General features: G+C 27.3%; 1 protein-coding gene across 11 annotated transcripts in view; it reads right to left on the bottom strand.

Annotated features, from left to right (window-relative positions):
- LOC107454790 (uncharacterized) overlaps positions 1-22,034 on the bottom strand; it is a 130,767-nt gene that overhangs the window by 25,833 nt on the left and 82,900 nt on the right. For 9 of the 11 annotated variants that reach the window (XM_087159916.1, XM_087159922.1, XM_016072086.5 and 6 more), the window contains 8 exons: positions 17,503-17,586; positions 17,354-17,401; positions 17,246-17,271; positions 13,735-13,788; positions 13,354-13,605; positions 9,692-9,896; positions 6,111-6,279; positions 600-1,297 (listed from right to left, as the gene is read on the bottom strand). In XM_087159916.1, coding sequence (XP_087016042.1) covers positions 600-1,297; positions 6,111-6,279; positions 9,692-9,896; positions 13,354-13,605; positions 13,735-13,788; positions 17,246-17,271; positions 17,354-17,401; positions 17,503-17,586 — 1,536 coding nt within the window. The remainder of the gene's footprint in view (positions 1-599; positions 1,298-6,110; positions 6,280-9,691; positions 9,897-13,353; positions 13,606-13,734; positions 13,789-17,245; positions 17,272-17,353; positions 17,402-17,502; positions 17,587-22,034) is intronic. The other 2 variants (XM_087159919.1, XM_087159923.1) reach the window with 1 other exon arrangement.

The raw sequence follows: 22,034 nt of genomic DNA, 5'->3' as shown, positions 1-22,034 counted from the left end.
CTTATTAGAGAAATAAAAAGAAAGAAAATCTAAAAATATGTTTATGTATTAAAAAACTAACTAAAACTATCTATTAAAAACTAAATCTAAGATAACATTAAAATCTTCACCTGAATAAACAAAGTATAAAATTACATCTAATATGAGCTTATTTTTACACAATGAAAATGCAGTAAATATTTAGTGTAATAAAAATGTGTCCTTTATACAAATATAAGAAGCAATTATGCATTCTTCAAAAAAAAATAAATAATAATAATCAAATATCTGCATACACAATACAGGCTTATAATATTTTTTGAGTACAGAATGACTTTATTACATTACAAAAAAGACAAAAATCATTTAACTATTTATTCCTGGCAAATATATATATATACATGCCCAATAACATTAAGAACATTTGAGGAAGATTAATTTATACTGATATAATTTATTACTGTTTGCTCAAAACATTTTGAAGAGGATAGATATTGCAACAAAACACTTGAGAATTATAGACACTAATGCATAATCTCTACAATAAATATTGCTGCAACAAAATATTTAACCATGCATGCAATTAACAATGATAGGAAGAGAAAAAAAAAAACACTCACGTTGCACCATCGTCTCACGATCTAACTTCCCTATGTCTATAAGTATGTTCCAGAATGCTTGATCAAAAAATTTTCCATTCCTGTCTCTCCACATCAGTTCATTCAAAAAACCTTGTACTATTTGTTGGTGCAAAAACTGAACTTTTACTTTTCCAAATATACCTATCATATTGCGCACTAAATACCTTGAAATGTTCATTATATGGTAACCATTACTTTTTGAATCCGTAAAAGTAGGATCAGAGCTGACTTTATACACATTCCTTAAAAACTCGTCCGGTATTTTCGATTCACTTATGAGAACTGAATTATAATTCAACCACTCTTCTAACAGTTTCAGGTGCCTATCAGTTTCAAATGCTTCATTGACTGGAATTACTTGAAGTCGTGTGAAACGATTGAACCTTTCTAAAGCACCCAATATAAAATAGTTCCCCAACTTCACTACAGATGTCTCTATTCTAGCTTTGGGGCAAGTCCCTATCTTGCCACTCTTAATCACAGCATTATGACAAAGTTCTTGAAGAGCTTTATAATAATTCCAGATAGTTTCAACGTCTAAAGACACGTCTGCCAATATTTCTTCGATATCGGACTGGCACGCCCAGTGAAATGTTAACAGTAACAAATCTTCCAATGTAAAGAGCTGGAAGCGCTCAAAGAATTTCGGCCTCTTAATAGGTTCCCTTGCGAGGCAACTGCAAAAAAGGAAAAAAATATATAGAAATTAAATCACAAAAAAAAGGTTAATGCAAAAATAAAGCACTAAATCTACATTTGAAAGGAATAATTATATTATTGTTATTAATATTTTGCAAATATCTATAAATAATCATTAAATTGTACATTCAGAATTATTATTTTTTTTGTAGGCTTTTCAATACTTATAGAATTCTTATTAATAAGAAAATGAAATTTAAAATCCAGACAAAAAAGAGAGAGAATGTCGCAAAAAAAGAAAACAATTATACAGTACAGAACCCGTTATCCGGAAATCAGAAAACCGGAAAACCAAAAAACCGGAACGAAATTCGATAAATTTTCCCGCCATTTAAAAAAAAATTTTTTTTTTTTTCCTCATAAGATTTTAGGATTTTTCTTTCTTTTTTGAAAGATGTTTACCTTATTATCATTTGGAAATAATCATTAGTGTATGACTCCATCGTTTTTTCTTCTTTTTAAGATTATTTCTAAAAAAAATTTTTTTTTTTTAGTTGGGTTTAACAATAAAAAAAACGGCTTTTTGTAGCGATTCAGAAAACCGGAAAAATCAGTTATCCGGAATAGCGATGGTCCCGATCGTTCCGGATAATCGGTTCCCTACTGTATTTGAAAACAACATAAATATTATTAATATTTTAAAAAATCAAGATCACTATCTTTATAATTGTATATTGAGTATTTCATTTCTTTGGTAAGGCTTTTCCATCACTTCAGAGATTATTTTTTTTAATTAATAATAAAAATAATTGAATTTAAATATTTTTTTGGCAAAAACAAAGAATATTGGAAGAACGAAACACTAAATTAACATTTCACAAAAATCCTTGAACATGAATGTGAATTTTTTTTCGAGTTTTAATCTTTGGATGAAAAAAAATCGTTCTAGAATTGAGGTTAACCATATATAATATATACACATATGCGACGGAAAGAGCGATTTTATTTTGGTATCAGTTTCCCACTGAAACCAATACAGCTGATACAGATCAATCTTAAATTTAGGTATACATTAATAAAAGTGTTATAAAATTATAAGCCCAACATACACTGCTAAGCATAAATTTTTATGCTATTAAAATTCAAATTTTGTCCTTAAATAAAACACCAAGTGCTTTAAATTTAACACTAAGCTACAAATGGTTAGTTTAGAATAATAAAATATTTAACATACATTCATTGTTAGAAAATTCAAAGAATAAAAAATATTAATAATCTGTTCTATAATAAATAAATATCTTTTAATTTTTGCAAGTAAACATTAAGTAAACATAAGAAAAACATTAAAATATTACATGACTAATTTAATGCATTGAGAAAATGCAAGAAAAAAGTGTAATAAACTCATTTTGAATAGAGCTGCATTTTTATCTGAAAGAAGCTGCTTTAGACATCAGTTTAATTTGTATCAATATCAACTCCTTGAATCAGTTTCAAAAATGACTCATGCATCCGAACGAGTCAGGTTACTCTGAAGTAGGTTCAGAAAGCATCTGCTACCTTTTGAACTAGGTTCAAAACTGCTAGTCAAAACTCAATTCGTGTTACTGGTTCGAATTGAATTCAATACTACTGGATTCATTAACAATTGATAAATGTAAACGATACAAGTCTTTTATATGCTACCATCTACAAATTAAACTTTTCAGATATAATTTTCATTTGTAATAAGTTCTAAGAGTTTACTATACTTAATATTTTAAAATTTTATACTAAATGTATTGGTTAATTTCATTAAATACATTAATACAAATCCATTGCAAATATGTTATATGCTCGCTTATGTTTTCAATAATCAATAGGGAAACACTATTTTTTATTTTTCTTTATTTTTGCTCTGCCGTGAGTAATTTTTTTTAGCTACTATATTAGAGGGGGATTTTTGCTATTTTGTAATCCATAAAATGCAAGAAAATGTCAACATAAAAGCCGAAGGAAGTGACAGAAATTCTATCGTAATATATCATTCAAAATCCTCTGGTCTAGCTAAGATTTTTTTCTTTTAGAAATTCTAACTTTTTTGTCAACATGCTTTTCTTCAAGAGTGATATATTTATTCCACTGCTCCTCTAATACGCTACTGCCTTTTTTAAAAAATACAGTCCTCTAATATTTTACAGTCCTTTTGCTTATAATAGGCCTCAGCTTCCCCAATAATTTCTTCATTTGAGCAAAATTTCTTTCAGTGGAGCATTTTTTTGAGGCTTACAAAAAGCCAGTAGTCGCTGGGACAGGTCTGGAGAGCACAGTGCATGAGGAAACAACTTGAAGTGTAATTTACTCAATTTAACTATCATTTTCATTGACTTGTAACAGAGGGCACTGTCTTGATGAAACAGAACTTTTTCCCTTCACATGTGAGGCCGTTTATTCTTGACTCAGTTGACCCAATAATGCCACGTAATATTCGGTATCGATAGATTCACTTTTCTCGAGATAGTTGACGAGCAAAATACAATGTGCCTCCTGAAATATGCATTTTATAACCTGGCCAGCAGACTTTTAAGAGTTTAGATGGTTTTCACTAGCTGCGACTGACTCAGCTGATCTTTTGAATACAGTTGTGCAGTAGTGAATCCATGTTTCATCCCTTGTTCCATACTGAAACAGAAATCCTTAAAATAGCTCCAAACAGCATCCTGAATTGTCAATGTGTTATTTATGGTCCAGTGTGAGTAAATGTTGCTTCCATTTCGAAAGCAGTTTATGCCTGCCGAATTTTCGTGTCAAATTGTAAACACACTTTCATGAGTGCCACTCTAAAAACTTTTTGACCAATTAACAAGGTCTATCATTGTTCACCAGAATTTTCAGAGATTTATAGCTCACAGCCTTCAAAATGTACCTAGCTAAAATAATAGCTCAATGATCATATTTAATTATTTTTTCTAAAACATTTTTATTTTGTCAATTTTTTTATAGCAAACAGAATAAAGATAACAGCTAAGTATATACATTTTTTTACACCAATCGTTAAATAAGTAACAGGAGAATCATTAAATAAACCACTAATTTTCTCATGAAGCTATTCATATCTCTACTTATTCCACCATTGTTTATCTTTTGTCCCATCACAATTTTTTTTCTTCAAAAAAATAATTTCAATTTAACTTGGCTAGCATTGCATTTCAAAATGTTGAGGGAAAAAAATGAAAACTGAAGCAAATTTAGATTTAACAATAGTAAAAATTTGGTTTAAGAAGTACGATCTGAGATTCCATTATACCTGTTCTTTAACTGCATTGTCACATTATTACGCGATCATTTTGCAATAATTATGAACAATAACAATGTTTAATATTTTACTTTTTTTAAATAAAAAATATTTATTACATTTTTAGAGAAAAAAAAATTTAATTTGAACAGCAAAGGGGGAAAAGATATTAATTGATAAAAGATAGCCTACTTTGAGCTAATTTTTTTTTTCAAGACTGATTCAGTCCTAGGACTGAAAAGTGGCAATCATGACGCTACCATCTGAAATCTTTAAAGTTATCTCACACAACTTCACTTTACAGTCTTTCAAAACTATTGTTTGGACTTGTGTATGTTTACAGGAGGATTTGCTGATTTTGGACAAGAGAGATCAGCATTATCAGTCAATAATAGATTTCTTTAGTGCAGAGTCTTCATAATGCATATCAAGTCACTGTTTGATTTGAACAGTATTTTTTCCCATTAAAAAACAATGTCAAATCAACCCACAAAATTTATGCTTTATCTGTTGCTTAAAGACTTACAAAACTAGTGTCTCTAAAACCACTGATAACCTCTAAACAAATTATCAGAATGTCATGAAATTTTGACATACATCGTTTGAAGGTTGCTACTATCCAGAAATCATCATCCTCTGTCAACTACGTTGCCATCAATTTGTTAGATTGGAGACTTATAGAGTGATTTGCTAATATACTGATTATATCAAATAAAATATGTATTTAATTGTAAGAGTACAATACTTGATATTATACATAAATGTTCATCATTTATTTCTTACAAGATTCTTATTATTATTTCTTTTGAAATTTTATAATATTTTATTATGTTAACCTACATTTAAAAAAAAACATTCTGAATGTAAGTTTTTGATTTTTATGATTGGATGTATTAAACAAAATTGCAAATTTAAAAATGAAAAAAACTAGGTAGGTGATAAAAATACATTTTTACTGACTAACAATACTTTTCAAATTCCATCAGCCTTTTTATCAAAAAAAAAAAAAAAAAAAAAAACACCTATAAATGATTTATATTGGGCATTGTAAAAAAAATCAGGACAACATATTTCAAAAATGTTAGGGTATTTTTCGAAATTGTTTAATAACAGACTACTTTAAAAAAGTTTAAATGTATGAACAAAAAAAGTTATAACTTGCTCTATTTAAGTATAATAAGTATATTTTATCGAGAAAAAAAAAGATAAAATATACTAATTTTAACTTCAGAATAGGAACTTTTAACAGTTTCCAACATAATTTTATTAATTATGAACTGAACAATTCATAATAGTTTGAGATCAATATACAGAAAATTTTTATAGCACAATTTCTTTATCCAAAACGTTGTCAATTTGTTAATATTCTATCAGATCAATATTTAATTAAAATGTTTAATCAAGTTTAATAAATCCTTGAACTATTGAGATTGAGCCCGAGTGTATGACAATCTCATCATTAGATCAAAATTTACATAAGATTTTTTTTATTATTTTATTTTTTGCACACTGTTAAGTATTTGTACTGCATATCAGTTTTTATAACAATACTCGACTTTTTACTGAAATATACTTACTTTCCATTTCTACAAATCCAACAATATTTATCATGAAATTTATCGTCACGCTCTATTAGAAAATCCCTAGATCCACATAAGGTACAAGGTGGATTCATAGGTAGATAATGATTCTGTATAAGCCACCAAACTGAATTTGTTATATAATCTTCAGCTTTCAGCCTGGTTCCTAAAGGTAAAAAATAGTATATAAAGTTTTTAAAGCATTCCAACAATCACAAAAACACTTAGTAAGTAACAAAAAAATTAAAATTCTATTTTATTTTATATTCCCCACACTAAATTCTTAAACTATTACCTTAAAATTGTAATTTAAACTGGGAAATAAAAAAAATTTTAAAATCTAAGACTTCATTTACAATTCAAAACATTAATTTAAAAAAATAGTAAATAGTGCATTTATAAAAAAATATTAAAATTTTTAGAGTTTGAAAAAAAAAATAATAAAAAATAGGCAATATAATTTTTAAAAAAAAGGTAACAACAGCAGACATACACTATCGTCTATTTTAATAGTTTTTTATTCATAGAATCTGAAAGAAGTTTCACAATATCAAGTCTCTAATGTTCTTTACTTATTAACAAAAATAGTTTATTTGGAACTGTTAATCTTAAGCATATTCATATCATTAATAAATAAAATGTTATTGTACATCGCAAGCTTATAATTTTTCTTTTATGATTAGATAAATATCATATTCTCTATCCAGCTTTAAAAAGATGGTAGAGAAAATATTATGTTCTCCTCCTATGATCCAATCAAGTCCCAGAAAGAAAAAAAATTCATCTCTCTTCTTCAGTTTATCTCATAATAGAAATATGTCATGAGAAGATAATTAAAATAAAAAGTATTAGTTCAGAATCCATATTTTCATACAATATATAAATGTATTTATAGTTATCAAAACTCTTATATTTTGTTTGTGACTTTGAAAATAGTTTCGAATTTTCTTTTTGTTTCTCAGGTAGTATTAGCATTCCTGATTGTAGGTTTGGAGGAATAATATCAGAACATTCAGTTTCATTTTGTCCAGTATTTACTCTTTATAGTTTTTCAAATGAGTCTGCACATCAATCACTTTCTTTTCTGCTTTTTCAACAAATTTTAATAGGTTTGGTTTCTTCCACTTCTTTGTAATATGAAATTAAATTTCCACTCTTTCTGAACTTCAAATTAGTATGAAACATTCTAATTTTTTGAGAAGAATACTGCTTGCGAGTTTTTTGGAAGAAAAAAAAAATTATGCCTCACATGCCTTTCAGTTGTGATTACGTGTTGGATAAGTTAAAAATAAGGGGGGAAAACAAAGTAAATAAATAAAATAGGTCTATTTCTACAAATCAAATTTCTCACAGTTTTTTGATAGTTATAATAATTTTGGGGCCGTTTCTAGGAAATTTTTAGAATTCTGATATTTTTATTATGGTGTTCTGAAACATGGATTTTATAATATTTCCGATGTCACAACACTTACGATTGCTTTTCGGCAGTTATTTATTGTTTTCCTCTCCAGCTATTCCACGTGAATTTGAGTAATCCTTTTTTTCTGACGGCTCCATTGTAAATACCCGTTAATTTTCAATAGTTTTTATTCTTTTTAGCTGCTATCAATCATTTGTTCAGTCATTCAAATATGCTTCTCAAATTTAGATGTTTTTAATATAACGTTATTATGACTCAGGTATTTTGAACTAGAGTTTTCACTTTTTTGATGTGTTCAATTTGCAACGATTTTATCTTAACATCATTTTCTGATTGTTTTTTAACCTTTTAAAAGTGTTTTTCTTTTCTTTTAAGTTCGAATATTTTAATATGTTAAAGCAAAGAGCAAGTTTGAGTAATCACTTTTTGATGCTCTGAATTCGAGAATAATCCTTAGTGAATCCCCATCGATTTCCAATAGTTTTTTCAGCATCTATCTATTGTTTCTTCCCCCGATTTCTGATATTTTTATTACAATTATATTACAACTAGCGAATTTCAAAATTGATTAATTATATTTTGACACACTCCATCGGTAGCGATTCAGTCATAAACTTTTGTGTTTCACTGGTTATTTATCCTTTTTTTTAAAACAATACCCACTTGTTTCCCCTTTAAATTCCAATATATTAACATGCATTGCAAATTTTAAATAATTAATTTCGAAAGCAAATTAACACTTTTTTGGCGAGTTTGGTTTGCAACGATTCCATTACACATTCACAATCTTTTTCAAAGGTTTTTCTACAGTTATTATAATTTTTTCGGTCATTCCCAGATAATATATATATATATATTTTAATGTTATGTTCTTTACATGATGTAACAATGTGCAATGTTATCAGTTTTAATCATTCAGTTCGTAATGATTCCATCATAGATCCAAGTCCTTTTTCGGTAGTTATTCATTGCTTCTTTGCCATTTTCACAAGAGTTTTTTGAATTTCGATATTATTAATAGATTTTCTTATGATACACTAATTCTGAATTTGAGTTATCATTTCCTGAAGAGCTTGAGAAGGATAAATTTCCATTTAAAAAATCGGGACTTTTCATAATTTTTGTGATCTTTTTTCAAAAGAATTACTTTCATGATTTTCCTGACAGGTAGACACTCTGTAAAACAAATAATACACATAAGAGCTACGAAGAAAAATATAAAAGTTAAACCTTATATAACCATAAGCTTTTAACAATTTAATCATGAGGGAATAAACTATGGTTGAAAGTAGGTACAAAATGCACATCATAAGACTTCTGAGTTTGAAAGCTGAAAATGATAATAAAAGAGAATGTTAATATGCAGAAAAGACTTTTTCTTAAAGGAAAAAATAAGTAAGGACTTCGGGTTTTGTACCTAAGTGCAGTCATATTTAATAATAATTTCGAATACGAGTTTAGAATTATGTTTGTTTAATCTAATTAATTCTTGTTTTCTTAGTATAAAATAGAAATAATGGAAAGTTTACACTTATATGGACCACCATATGGACTCAAGTGGAAACTTTCCATATAAGTGGAACCTTATATGGACTGCCTTTTTTGAATATCAATAAACATTTATTGATTTTAAAACTACAATGTGACAAAGATGAACATACATAAATGAATGGAATGATTTATGGTAATTAAAAAGGTGATGAAGGGATTAAGCAAGTTAATAGCGGCAAGCTGCTTCTCGGGTTACATTACAACATCTACTTCAAAGTTTTTGAAAACAAAGAGTTAATATTTTCTTCTGCGCTCACAGCGACATTTGAAGACAGTTTTTGGGCTTGCGACAATTTATTCTCAATTTAATGCCACAATTTATTTTTAAGAAACACTAAGCATTATACTTAACATTATCTATTTTGAAACTAATGCTCAAAATATCATCATTAAAGTGAGATTATGATATATATTTAATAATGACTACAAATGCATGTTCAGAAATCTGTTGAGCTCAAGATAAAAATAACTTTCAACAAGCTTTTTGTAACAGACACTGAATTGCTAGATAGGCTATGGTCCAGTAAGGAATGTAATGCAAAGGAGTAACAACATTAGTTTGTAACAAATGAAATGAAAAATAATGATTGAACATAAAATTACTTACTTAAACTTTGTACTGCTAATTTGTTTCTAGTCGTATGAGTCTTAAGAGAAAAGAGATTCCGAGTATCTGGAAAAATTTCCTGTCCTTCCGGAATGACCGGAATAGACTTTTGCAGAGTGAAAATAGAATGTTTGTGCATGACTTTAGGAAAAGACTGTAGAACTGAAGGAGCATTTTTAGATACTTTCACATTCTGGATAATGTTCTGAAATTATAAATAAAAAAATCTGATTGGAAAGATTGTCCAATAAAAATCAAGGTTAACAATGAATTATTAACTAAAAGGCAGGGCTCGAAAAAACTCAGAAATTTTACCCGTCCCCGTTGTCCAACAATGTACCCGTCCTCCTTTGAAATTAACCCGTACCTTCTAAATAAATAAAAATAAAATTTTCTCTTATTTATTACAAACATTTATATAAATTGCACAATGAATTAGTAGTTACTAGGATTACAAATAGGATTACATTATACAGTAATAAAAGAAATACTAGGTTACTAATAGTAACCTAGTATGTATTTCTTTTATGAAATAATTTAAATGACAAAGGTCAAGTTATCTGGAATGTCAATTTATCCGAGGGTACCGCGTTTTTTAAATGAATCAAATATGATGTTTGCCAGTTCCACAATCAAGTCAATGATTTACAGAGGTTTTTGCAATTTGAAAGGGGTTTTCCATTTAGGTAGATGTTCATAATTGCGTTTAACGCTTCTTGCTTAAGACCAGTACGTAATGTGTTTTTTTGTAAGTTGAAAAGCCTGAAAAGCCCCTATCAACCGCTGCAGTACTCCCAAACAAAGAAAACATCAATTCCACCATGCGCAGTATGTTGCTGTAGTACTAGATTAGAGGGTCATTTTAGAGGTGAGGCGTTAGACTATTGAAAGATAACAAAAATTGAAAATGTATCACAAACATAAACGGGAAGATGGCCGCCCGCGGCGGGCGGCGGATTCGAGAAATTCGTTGTTCGCAGGGAATTTTTGATCGCCGAGGACGGACGGGCCATTTTTTGAGCCCTGCTATAAGGCAATTCTTTTACTTATAAATGTTGTATTTGCAGACTTTAAAAAGAGCATATAACTTTGAGGAAAAAATTCTAGCAGTTCAAATAGTTTTTGAAAAGTAAGTCTTGAAATCATTTACACTTGCTTTAATATTAAGTAACTTTCAAAAGTTTAAAACTTTTGTTAAAATTTTAAACTCAGTGTTATGGAAGTAATACAATATCTGAGTTGCCAAACTAGCTATTTGTAATCAATAATACATATAACCTTAAAAAAATTTAAATTAGTACTACTTCAAAGTAATTTAAATACTTCTTAATTCTTTACAGGCATATAACTAATATTAATGATGTTATCAGGGCTCATTGTAGAAAAAGTGACTAAAAGTCTTTAAAAAGTGTTAAATAATAGTGACTTAATTAAAAACAGCATTAATATTCAGGCAACATCCTAATAACCTTAAAAATATACAACTTAAAGAGAAAAAATTAGTTTAGAATCATTTATTGTTGTATACTGCTTTAATTTACTGCTATTGAAATTTTTTTTTAAAAAAATTAAATAATAAATATTTTTTAATTTTTCCCAACTAAAAAAATAGTTGCATGTTTAACTTTAGCAACTATGGCTTAAAGTATTATATTAAAGAAGCAATGAAAGTATACAACAATAATATTGCTGTTATCATGTAAAGTCAACACATAATTATTGAGACGTGCTTCTCTTCAGGAGTAAAAAAACAATATGTTTTTAAATACAATTCGAATAACTGAAAAAACCTTAAAGAACTATTATTGCAGAAAAAAAGTACTTTTACAATAGAAACGGCGCAAAACGAATGTGGCAAAAAGTGATTAATGAAATAAAAAATAACAATATCGTATCAAAATTGGAAATATATGCGACACATGTGATCATTGTCCTAAAGGGGTTACATTTGAAATATGCATAGGCAATAACTTTGTATGAAAAATAAAAATGGTTGAAAAAACTCTCAGGGAAAAAAAGGAGGATCACAATAGAACCGTTAAAAGTGATTTTTGAATAAATCATTGACAAACTGTCATTACTGAAACCTAAAAATTTGAGAGTCAGAACTGTCAGAAAACAATATTAATTTACAACATAATTGCTCTGAATCAAGTGTGTAAAAAAAGTTAACTTTAAGGTGAAAAAGGCAAGTAGTAATAACATCGTAATAAAAAAATCACGAGGAAAGAGCTGAAAAAATTATAAAAATTCCCAGGAGCGCCTAAGATAAACACTGGAAATAAAACTATAAGAAATTACGGTGAAATCAAATAAGTCCGAGAGCGATTTTCGAATAAATCATTAACAAATAGTTGTTACTGAAATATATGTAACATAATAAACATTGTATTAATTAATATACGGAAATTTAAAAAACCATGTGAAAAAAAAATTAGCGGAACTTTGTGAACTCATGTGACTAATAAAACGATTATAAAACCAAGTAAATTTAAGGTGAATTAATTTGAAATTCTCTAATTTAAAATTTGTGCGTCATAACATTGTATAAAAAACAGCACAATTTGAAAAATCAATTATAAAGGACTGAAATTCTTAATAAATACTAAAATCAAATATAATTTTTTAAAAATATCCAACAGTGGGAAATTACTCAAATTCACAGGACATAATAACATCTTATTAAAAAATAATCAAATTTTTGAAAAGGAAAACAAATAATAAAAAATATAATATAAAAGTAAACATTTTATTTACGCTTTTTCTTTTGAAGAAAAAGTAAGAGCTTTTAAAAGTAAAATAAGAACTTTTAAGAGTGCTTAATTTCTATGATGCAAAATTATGCCCTACTAAGCACATTTAAGGTACATATGAAGCCTACAAAAAAAGGAAATTCAATTCAATGAGAAATACACAAAATTTCCTGTTCTGCAGCTCCACAGCAGATAAGAAATCGAAAGTTAAGTTAGATCATGAATAAAATCATTCCTTGATACAATGAATGGCTCTCTTGCATTTCAAGGGGAATTCATTTGAAAGTGGAAATTGTCTATTTTTCTTCACATATTCAATCCTCTTCTATGCCCCATTCACTTAGATGAATCCTTTTTTACTAGAGCAAGAAGATTGTAATATCATGGGTTTAGGAAAAAGTGAAATCTTTCTTTTGATTGAAATGGGTGAAAATTGTGAAATTTAAAAAAAAGTGAGATAAGTGACTAAGCCTTAAAAACAGTCAATAAAAGTTACCATTTTTTAAGATAATGAGAAAAAGTGACTCATGCCTAGCCCTGTGTTATGTATGAATTTAATATTAAATAAAAAAAGTAACACAGAAGTGTTACTTTTCCTTGAATATTCACTGTAAACAACAAAATATTAGAATCTTTCATAGTTAAGGGGGAAAAACTTATTTTTAACAGATTCTTGGGAAAATTCTCAAAAGACCATTATCCTGACTATGAAATCGGAATAAAATTCTAATTTTGCTTCTAAAAGTTTTTAGAAATTGGTGTAAATGTAAACCTATTTTCCAAAAAATTATTAGAAAAGGTAGAGCATTTTTAACTGAGTTATATGCTTTTTAAGGTTTGCAAATGTGACATTTGCAAATGGCGGAGTTGCTCTATAAAAAAAGAATTTTATAAAAACATTTTATGTACCAGAGTTTGATTTTTAACTTTTTTGCTAGGATCATCAACCACTTCTGAATCATCAATCGCGCTTGGATTAGACATTTTAGAACTCTTTGCTGTTTCATCACATGCATAAATTGCTTGGCCACCATCTTTTGCACTCATGACATCAACAATAACAGGTAAAAAAGAGCCACTTTCAAGCGGCTGATTAGCTGTTGTTGGTGACGGAAGCTCAGGAGTCTTTGGACTTTCTTTTGACATTTTAGACTCAATAAACTAGAGGGGAAAAAATAATTAGAAAAATGTCAGGATGGAGAAAAAAAAATATTTAACAAACACACCACATCAATATCATTCTTAAAACCATTTTTATCATGCACTTTTTTATATAGTAGATGAACTTACCATTCTTTCTCTATTAAATTGTACTTCACATTGATTATCCAGAGCATGAAAATCCTTTTGATAAACATTAAAAAAGAATGTGAGAAAAGTATAGAAAAATGTGAACTTGTAAAAATAACAGTCAAAATGTGTGCATGCAGAAGAAATTCTGGAGAAAAAGAAAATGAAATATAGAAATCACATGCAACAAAATGAGTGAATTTATTTTGGCAGCAACCCAAGATATCTTTGGAAACAGTACATTCTATGAGAATCCATATGGATCTTTTTAAAAGCAGAGTGAGGTTTAGCAGTTGCAGCTGATTCTTTTTTCTTTTTTAAACAAAGTTTTGCTAATTATTTTTTAAAACAGAGCAACGTAAAGCAAGAAGCTGCTGAAGTTTTTTTTTTTTTTAACCCCATATTTACAAAGTATTTTCAAAATGCAACTAAAGGATTCTTTTAAAATCAGTTTTACAAAATACAGACTTTTTGAGGGCATTATAACTTTTTAGAATTAGCTGCCAACATGGTTAGGAAAAAATCCAGTAGATTTTATGAAATAAAAATTTCATAATTGTCGCATAATGTGATGAATATTTTACAGTTATGATTGACATTAAAAAAACTTGAAAATGTCGTGTATTATGTTAACTCATAATTTTGAATAGTAATAGGCATTTAATTCATCAAAGACAGCTATGAGATTTTTTTAAATTAATTTAAAAGGGGAGTTCTGAATAAAAATAAACTGAACATTTTAGAAAAAAAGAAGCTTTAGACTGACTTACTTAAATGAGGCATGTTTCATTATGCATTAGCAATATACTTATTTAAATATTCAAGCAAGCAATAATCTGTGCAAATATTCCATTTCAATAGGGATTTTTTTTTTTTTAATTAACACAGTTTTAGGGCATTTTCTAAAAAGTACAAAAACCAAGAGAATTTTTATTAAACCAGTAGACCAGGAAAAACAGATAAAATTCAGTAGCCTACTGGGAAAATCCAGCAGAGTTGGCAGCTATGGAATTGTATACAGGGAGAAAGGTTTGATAAAAAAAAATATATATCCATTAATAGTTTTATGCCGGGCACAAAATAAATGGTTGAGTACCTTTAAAAATAGACTTTAACTCTTATGAAATAATCAGTGGTCTTCTAGGCTATAGTCAAGACTATAGTCTAGGTCTATATAGTCTAGGCTATAGTAAATTAATGTCAACTCTGAATAAAGGGTATGGTAATTTATTTTTTAATATGTTCTATCACAAAATCTTAGGTGAATATCATACATCTAATTGTGTATATTACAGTCCTCGTAATTTTTTATCCAGATTAATAATTTTTCTTTTTACCTTTAATGTTTAAACATAGTGCTCTACTTATCGCAAATATGCAACATTAAACTTGTTTACTAAAAACTTATGATAAAACTTCAATTAGCAAAGAGCATCATTCATATTTTTTTAATCAAATTGCAAAAATTTAGAAATTTATACTGTTTAATTTTATTTTATTTCATCTATAAATTATTCATTTAACAGAACAGGGTGTTTTAGTTACTGTTTAGTCCTTTAGACCAGCATGTAAGTTTTCTTAATTTCTACCCCTATAAACATGTTTATCTTACTGTATATATCTTTATTTTATATCTAGTTAAGAAAATCAGTTAATATATAAAATATAATGTCGACCTCTTTCTTACTAAAGAAAAGAAACACATAAATCCTCACAATTATTATCCAAAATTGGAATTAAAAAAAAAAAAAAAGGATCAGAGTTTGTTGAGTACAGTTAATACATAATATCAATCAGCAGTTGAAAGTCGTAAGGGGTAAAAAATAATTTATTTACATCAAAGTGAACATGATCATAATTTTTTTCCCAATTGAACATTTGAGAGAAAAGTTACAAGTTGTAATAAGATTTAATATGCTTGATATATTGTTGTAGTACTGACAAGCTAACCCTCCTAGTGTCTCAACTCCGAAACACCAGAATTTTTCCGGTCACTACACACTAGTACTTTCTCATGCAAGGAAGAAACCAATCTCTCATAGCAGGAAAGTTATGAACTGACTTTAAACATAGAGCTCCTTACTTAATTTTAGATATAAAAATCTTCGACATTTCCAGGCTTTTCAGGAAATTTTCAATTATAGTACAGACTATATATTAACTACACACAATGATTTTTCATTAAAAAAAAGCACATTTTTCAATTGGTGGGTCAAATCAGACTTACTAAGAAATAAAATAACACCACGTAAAAATATCCTGAAAATATCAAATTGTGATGAATTTTTTTAAAAGTAATTTAAGTTTGAAAGAATGCCAGGGTCATTTTCTACAAATTTGAAATATTTTTGAATCATAAAATGTTAAAATTCGTTTAATGATAGAATTATTTTACTTTAATGTATAAACACATTATAATTCTTCAATTTTTCACCATCTAACATTAATACTTTTTACGCCTGTAAAAAAAGGACATAGTTTGAAATGAAAAGAAATAAACTGAAGTTCTTTAAGATATTCAACTAAAAATGCACTTATTAAAACTAATTTACAATTAAAAGTAAGACAAAATATCAATTAGGCAATATTAATTCATTACTGCTGTGTTTTCGAGTTTTTAATGACAAAATTCATTTGAAACTCGAAGCGTTTTTTTAATCACTTCATATCAGTGATTTCACTTACAAGCTATAATGCATCAAATATGCCAAAAATCATAAAAGAAAGGTTAAAAAAAAGTTATTACACATCTCCTGGAACATCTGATACCTTATTTTTTTATAAACTTACACACAAAATAAAAGAATATAGTGTGGGCAAATATATATAACTAACGATAATAAGGGGTAAGAAAAACTTAGAATACACGAGGAAAAAAATATAGTGAGGGCAAAATTACAACCAAACATTAAATATATAAACAAAAAAAAATTTCCTTCTCTAATAGTAGCTAAAGAAAATTACAATAATTTTGAGTACATCATCTCTTTTTGTTGATTCACGAGTTAGATCTATTTAAAAACCTTGATTGATCAAATATAACTCTTTTATTGCTTTAAAATACACTGTTTTGTTTCTTAATAGATAAAATAATTATGAATGGGCGCATTAATAGATAAGAGGCAGAGAATTCATATTTAAAATAGGGTTCCGCTTTTAGTTAAAATGAACTAAAATGAAATGAAATTTGGAAGTCCTGGTTCTTAAGGACCTGCACTTTCCAAAGTTAAGCAGAATCACTTTAATATACTATAAAGATGATTCTCATAAAGATTTGACATTGACACATCAATGTAACATAAAAATTTTTTTTTAAACAAACTGTTAATTTTGAATATAAAATTTATACAAGCATATTAAAATTAAGTTTTTTAAGAATGAAATTTAAAATATGTTACGTGCTTAATTTTCCAGAAAATTAAAACTCAGTTTTTGTCAGAGTAATATATATAAAGTATTTAAATATGCAGTTTGAAATTAAAATTTTAACACGAGTGCAACATATACGTACCTTTTTTAAGATGGATATACTGTTTCCTAAAAAGAAAAAAAAATATTTAAAAAAAAGACTGTCATGGCTATTAATGGAAAACAAATATTTTTACTTTTATATATATACCTCTTATGTATTCGTTAGATCCAATTTTTATAATTTCTGAGTTTTCACCTACAAAAAAAAACCATATTGACATACAAAAATCATTAACTTATTTAAATACAATTTCAATATTAAGTAGATAAAATATTTTAATACAAAAAATAATTTACCTCCTTGCTTGTCATTTACATGGAATGACCCTTGACCTCTCTGGTATTCTTTAGAACCAATTTTTACCGTTTCTGAATTTTCATCTGTAAAAAAAAAAAAAAAAAAAAAAAAAAAAAAAAAAAAAAAAAAAAACTCTTTATTGGTATTAAACATCAATTTTGTATTAAATTTTTAAAAAGTGGAAATGAATATTATTACTGAAAATATATTCATACATAATAAAAAAAAAGAAAGAAAAAAGATAAATGTAAATAAATGTTCTTATTCTTCAAATCACCTTTAACTATCTTGATCTCTAAAGTCATATGCTGTCTTTTTTATTATTTTATACCTATTAAAATTTTTGAAATTTTCTATATCACAAATTTTTATAGATCAAACATTTTTAAGGTTAAAAATATCAATATTTGAGGATCAGTTTAAGCTGATTCCATGTAAAATAAATAATTCAGATTTTGTAAAAAGATTTTCTCAAAAATTAGACAATCTGTATTTATAAGAAAAGAATTTAATACTAGAATATTTTTATTGATTTCTTGAAATAAAAAAAAAAAACTTTTTCATATAAAATAAATATTCCAATTATTAAAACTCTAATCATCCACATCCACTGATGACTAGAAATATATAATGACCTAAGTCCAAAAAGAGACAATCTTTAGGGAGAGTTGGAAAAGGAAAAACACTCACATCTAAAATGGCGTTCTTCATTTCATCGGGTTCGTAGTCAACAACACCTTACTAAAATTATTGTTATTTTTATCGGAAGTTATTTGTTATTTTTATTGTTATTATTATTACTTTTATAGTACAGAAACAAAATGCTTGGCGACTGGTCACTGATGCCACTTAGGAGGTACTCCACTTCACTATGCATGTCACATTTAGCCAGCACAATCTTTCAACACATTTTTGGACTATTACTACCGGAGTTAGCACTTTGGGGGTTCTTCACTTTGATTAGATTGGTCTTTAGGACATTTTTCCGCAAAAATATGATCTTTGACTTTTCTGGGACTTAGGTCGTTTTCCATTTCTAGTCCTCAATTAAAATCTTTTTAAAGGAGGAAAGTTAAATAATGGACAAATATGGTTACTTTGAAAAAAAATTTTCAGAGTTGTGCCATTTGTTGAAAAATTTGCGAATAATTTTGATACTTGTCTTGAAATGAACATTTTAAAAAACTTTATGAATTCTTTCAACGAAAGCACAAATACCCCCCCCACCCCACCCATTAATTATCAGAATGAGGTGTGGTAACAAACAATATTGATAATTGAAGTTCGACTACTTTAACAGGGTGCATAGCCAGATTTTTCAACAAAAAATAAGCACCTTTTAAGTTCTTTTTACGCACTCAAAAAATATTTTTAATTACTTTCCAAAAAAAACATCATAATTAGGATCTGCGAAGTAATAATTTTTTTTCCCTATCGTTTAAAGTTCTTAATTTATAAGCATAAAATCAATAAAATTTAGAAACATTTTCAGAGACTTTACATAATCATGATAAAATAACTAGTTTCTGATAAATATTGCAGAGAAAATTGTGAAAAGCAGGCATTTTTTAAAATTTAAAACGAAAATCGATATGGCAAAGAAAAAAAATACTGTTAATAGATAGAAAATTAAGCATTTTTTACAAACTGCAAATTAAAAAAAAAGCATCTTTAAGGGCTTTTAAAGTCGCAAATCAAAAATAAGCACCTTTAAGCATTTTTTAAAAATGCTACGCACCCTGTTTTTAAATTTCAAAAACATAGGACGAAGCAAAAAATAACATAACAGAGAAAATGACATATAAAATAATTTATGAAGCAAATGTAAATTCATAGCAAATTAATAAATTCAATGTAATAATATTCATCATGTTAATAAGTTTTTATTAATTAAAATTTATGACTTTTGTTTTTTTTAAGGTCATCTTAAATAAGTAGAAAAATTGACAAAATTTAGAAACTAAAATATGGCTAAAATCGGGAGGGTAGACAGTTGAAAAAATTGCCAAAAAAATAAAAGCAGATAATAAATCGGAAAAAAGTAGAAAAGTAACATATAAGCTGTATAAGAGTTTAATAGTCTGTTTTTAATGAATACTAGTATCATTAAAAATTACTTACTAATTACCAGAATTTTTTTTACTCATCTTTTATTTTAAGTAAAAAAAAAAAAAATAGAGCTCAATTAATACTATATATACATAGTTATCTTAACCACATTAAGGATTTAAGGTAAATGCACATACAATATAATGTGAATAGTTTCAATAAAAAAATCTAAAATTATTTTTAAGAATAAATTGTTTTCTTTTTGTTTTTTCTTTATTAAATTTTTTAGTACTACAGGGTGCGTAGCCAAATCTTTCGACAAAAAATAAGCACCTTTTAAGAACTTTTAAAGCACGCAAAAAATATTTACAAAGTACAAAATTAAAAAAAAGTTTACAAGGCAAAAAAAAATTTAAGCACTATGTACATTAACAAAATGCAAAATAATTTTCCAAGACTTTACATGATCATGATAAAATAACTAGTTTCTCACAAAGAACAGTTTTCTTGATTATATTAGCCATTATAAAATGATCGAGAGATTTTTCGGTTTGATTTCAGTGGGTAGAAAATGAAGCTTAAAATTGAGAATATCTTTTAAAATGCACATGAGAGTGCAATAATCTCACTAAACGCAGCTCACTATACGCACATGCGAACTCGCAAGTATTTCACCAAATCATTAAAATGATTGGTGCTTTCATACGCCATAGACAGATGGTACACCGAAATGAATTATGAAATAGCTGAATAGAACAATATGAAAAGTACGCTTTTGCATAATACGCAGCGAAACTCAAAATGGTAATGAAAAAAAAATTTTCATTTTTGAAAAGGGAAAACTAAGCACTTTTTAAAAACACCCATGTACTATACTCTTAACCCCTTGCCAGTGTCGCCCGAATCCAGTTCAGGCAACTACGGTGTGCATTATTTGTGATGCTCGAATTGACATCGGGCAGGAGAAAAATTAACGTTTCTATTTAGTGAAGTCCGAGCTGAGTTCGTTTCTACATTAGGATACTTAATTCACTATTCTCCTAATAGATGGCATTAGTGGTCCTAGTTTTTCATCGATTATGACTTCAGTCGAGGGAGGGAAATGCGGGTGGGGGTTATGGGATATACTATACTGTAAAAGATTTGTAAAATTTATGTATTGAAAATCACAATGAGGTGTTTTTATATTATATTTAGCTTCAAAATTTTCTTTAATTTGTTCTAATTGAATATAACAAGTGTGGGTAATCCATTACTTTTTAATGTTTATGTAAAAACTATAAATGCAGTAGTCATTGCATTTAAAATTTTATTTTTGTAACAAAAAACCATTTTTGAACTTTTATAATAATATAAAGGACAAAATTAAACAGTAAAAAAAAAATTCTGTTTTTGGTTCATTTTTCTGAAGTATATATCACTGTTAAGAGGTTAAACAACTTTTATAAATTTTTATCACATGCTTTTACAAGGTAAGCAGAATTACAATGTTTGAATTCGGAAGAAGTTCCAGAAAATGATTTTTCGACTAGCTTACGGTCATACAGACAAGGTCAAATATGTAAAGAAATTTAACTAAAAAAAGTTAACTTTGAGCAACTAAGAATACCTAACAAGGGATTGATGTTAAAATTAATTATTAACTTTAAATAAAAGCTAAATAATTGAAGTAAGTTACTGTTTTTAGAGCATTCAATACTGTCATGAATGCCTATGCCTTATAACATTGGAATACAATAATATCTAATAGCATGTTACTATTATCTTTTTAAATTATCATTTTCATACAAACAGTATAAGATAAATCTTATAAAAAATGACTTATTATTCTAGCTATTCGAAAATATAATTTGAATAAAATTCCCTGTATTATAAAAATTAAAAGAGTAGAAAAAATATTCGTACAGAAATTGAGAATTATTTGGTCTACTTTGTTAATTAAAGGCAGTAGAGGATCTTTATAATTCTAACCTTGAAACATGAGGCTTTGCACAAAACAGAAGCTTGATTATAATGATTATTTTGCATATCATTAAATCTACCTACTAAACATCACAATATATATCTGGAACAGATGAATAAAAGTAATTTTGAAACACTTTAGAACACAAAAACAAGCATTTAAGTACTTATTATTTACAGACAAAAATTGGAATTACTAAGCATTAAAAATAGAATGCAACAGAGTTCTCCCTAAGAATAAATAAAGGCACTCCCCCACAGAAAAAAATTACTAAATTGTGTAATAACTGAATTTAATCATCTAGTTTTTAAATTACCCTTTAATACTAATTTATGTATATAATTCAAAAAGTCATTATCATACATTATCCAAAAAAGAGAAAAATTTGTAGTTAATAAAAAATAATTAAAGAGATGCTAAAAGACAATCTCTGAGCATAAATTTTTTTCAGAAAAAAAATAAAACCAAAACAAATGTTCGATAAACTTAATAGCTTTCTTCTAGAATTTAAACTGAAAA

Source organism: Parasteatoda tepidariorum, chromosome 3, assembly GCF_982258835.1.
Source record: "Parasteatoda tepidariorum strain Cologne lab strain chromosome 3, Ptep-v5.0, whole genome shotgun sequence".
Classification (NCBI taxonomy): domain Eukaryota; kingdom Metazoa; phylum Arthropoda; class Arachnida; order Araneae; family Theridiidae; genus Parasteatoda; species Parasteatoda tepidariorum.
Note: the sequence above shows the minus strand (reverse complement) of the source record. Positions and strands in the feature narration are given on the sequence as shown.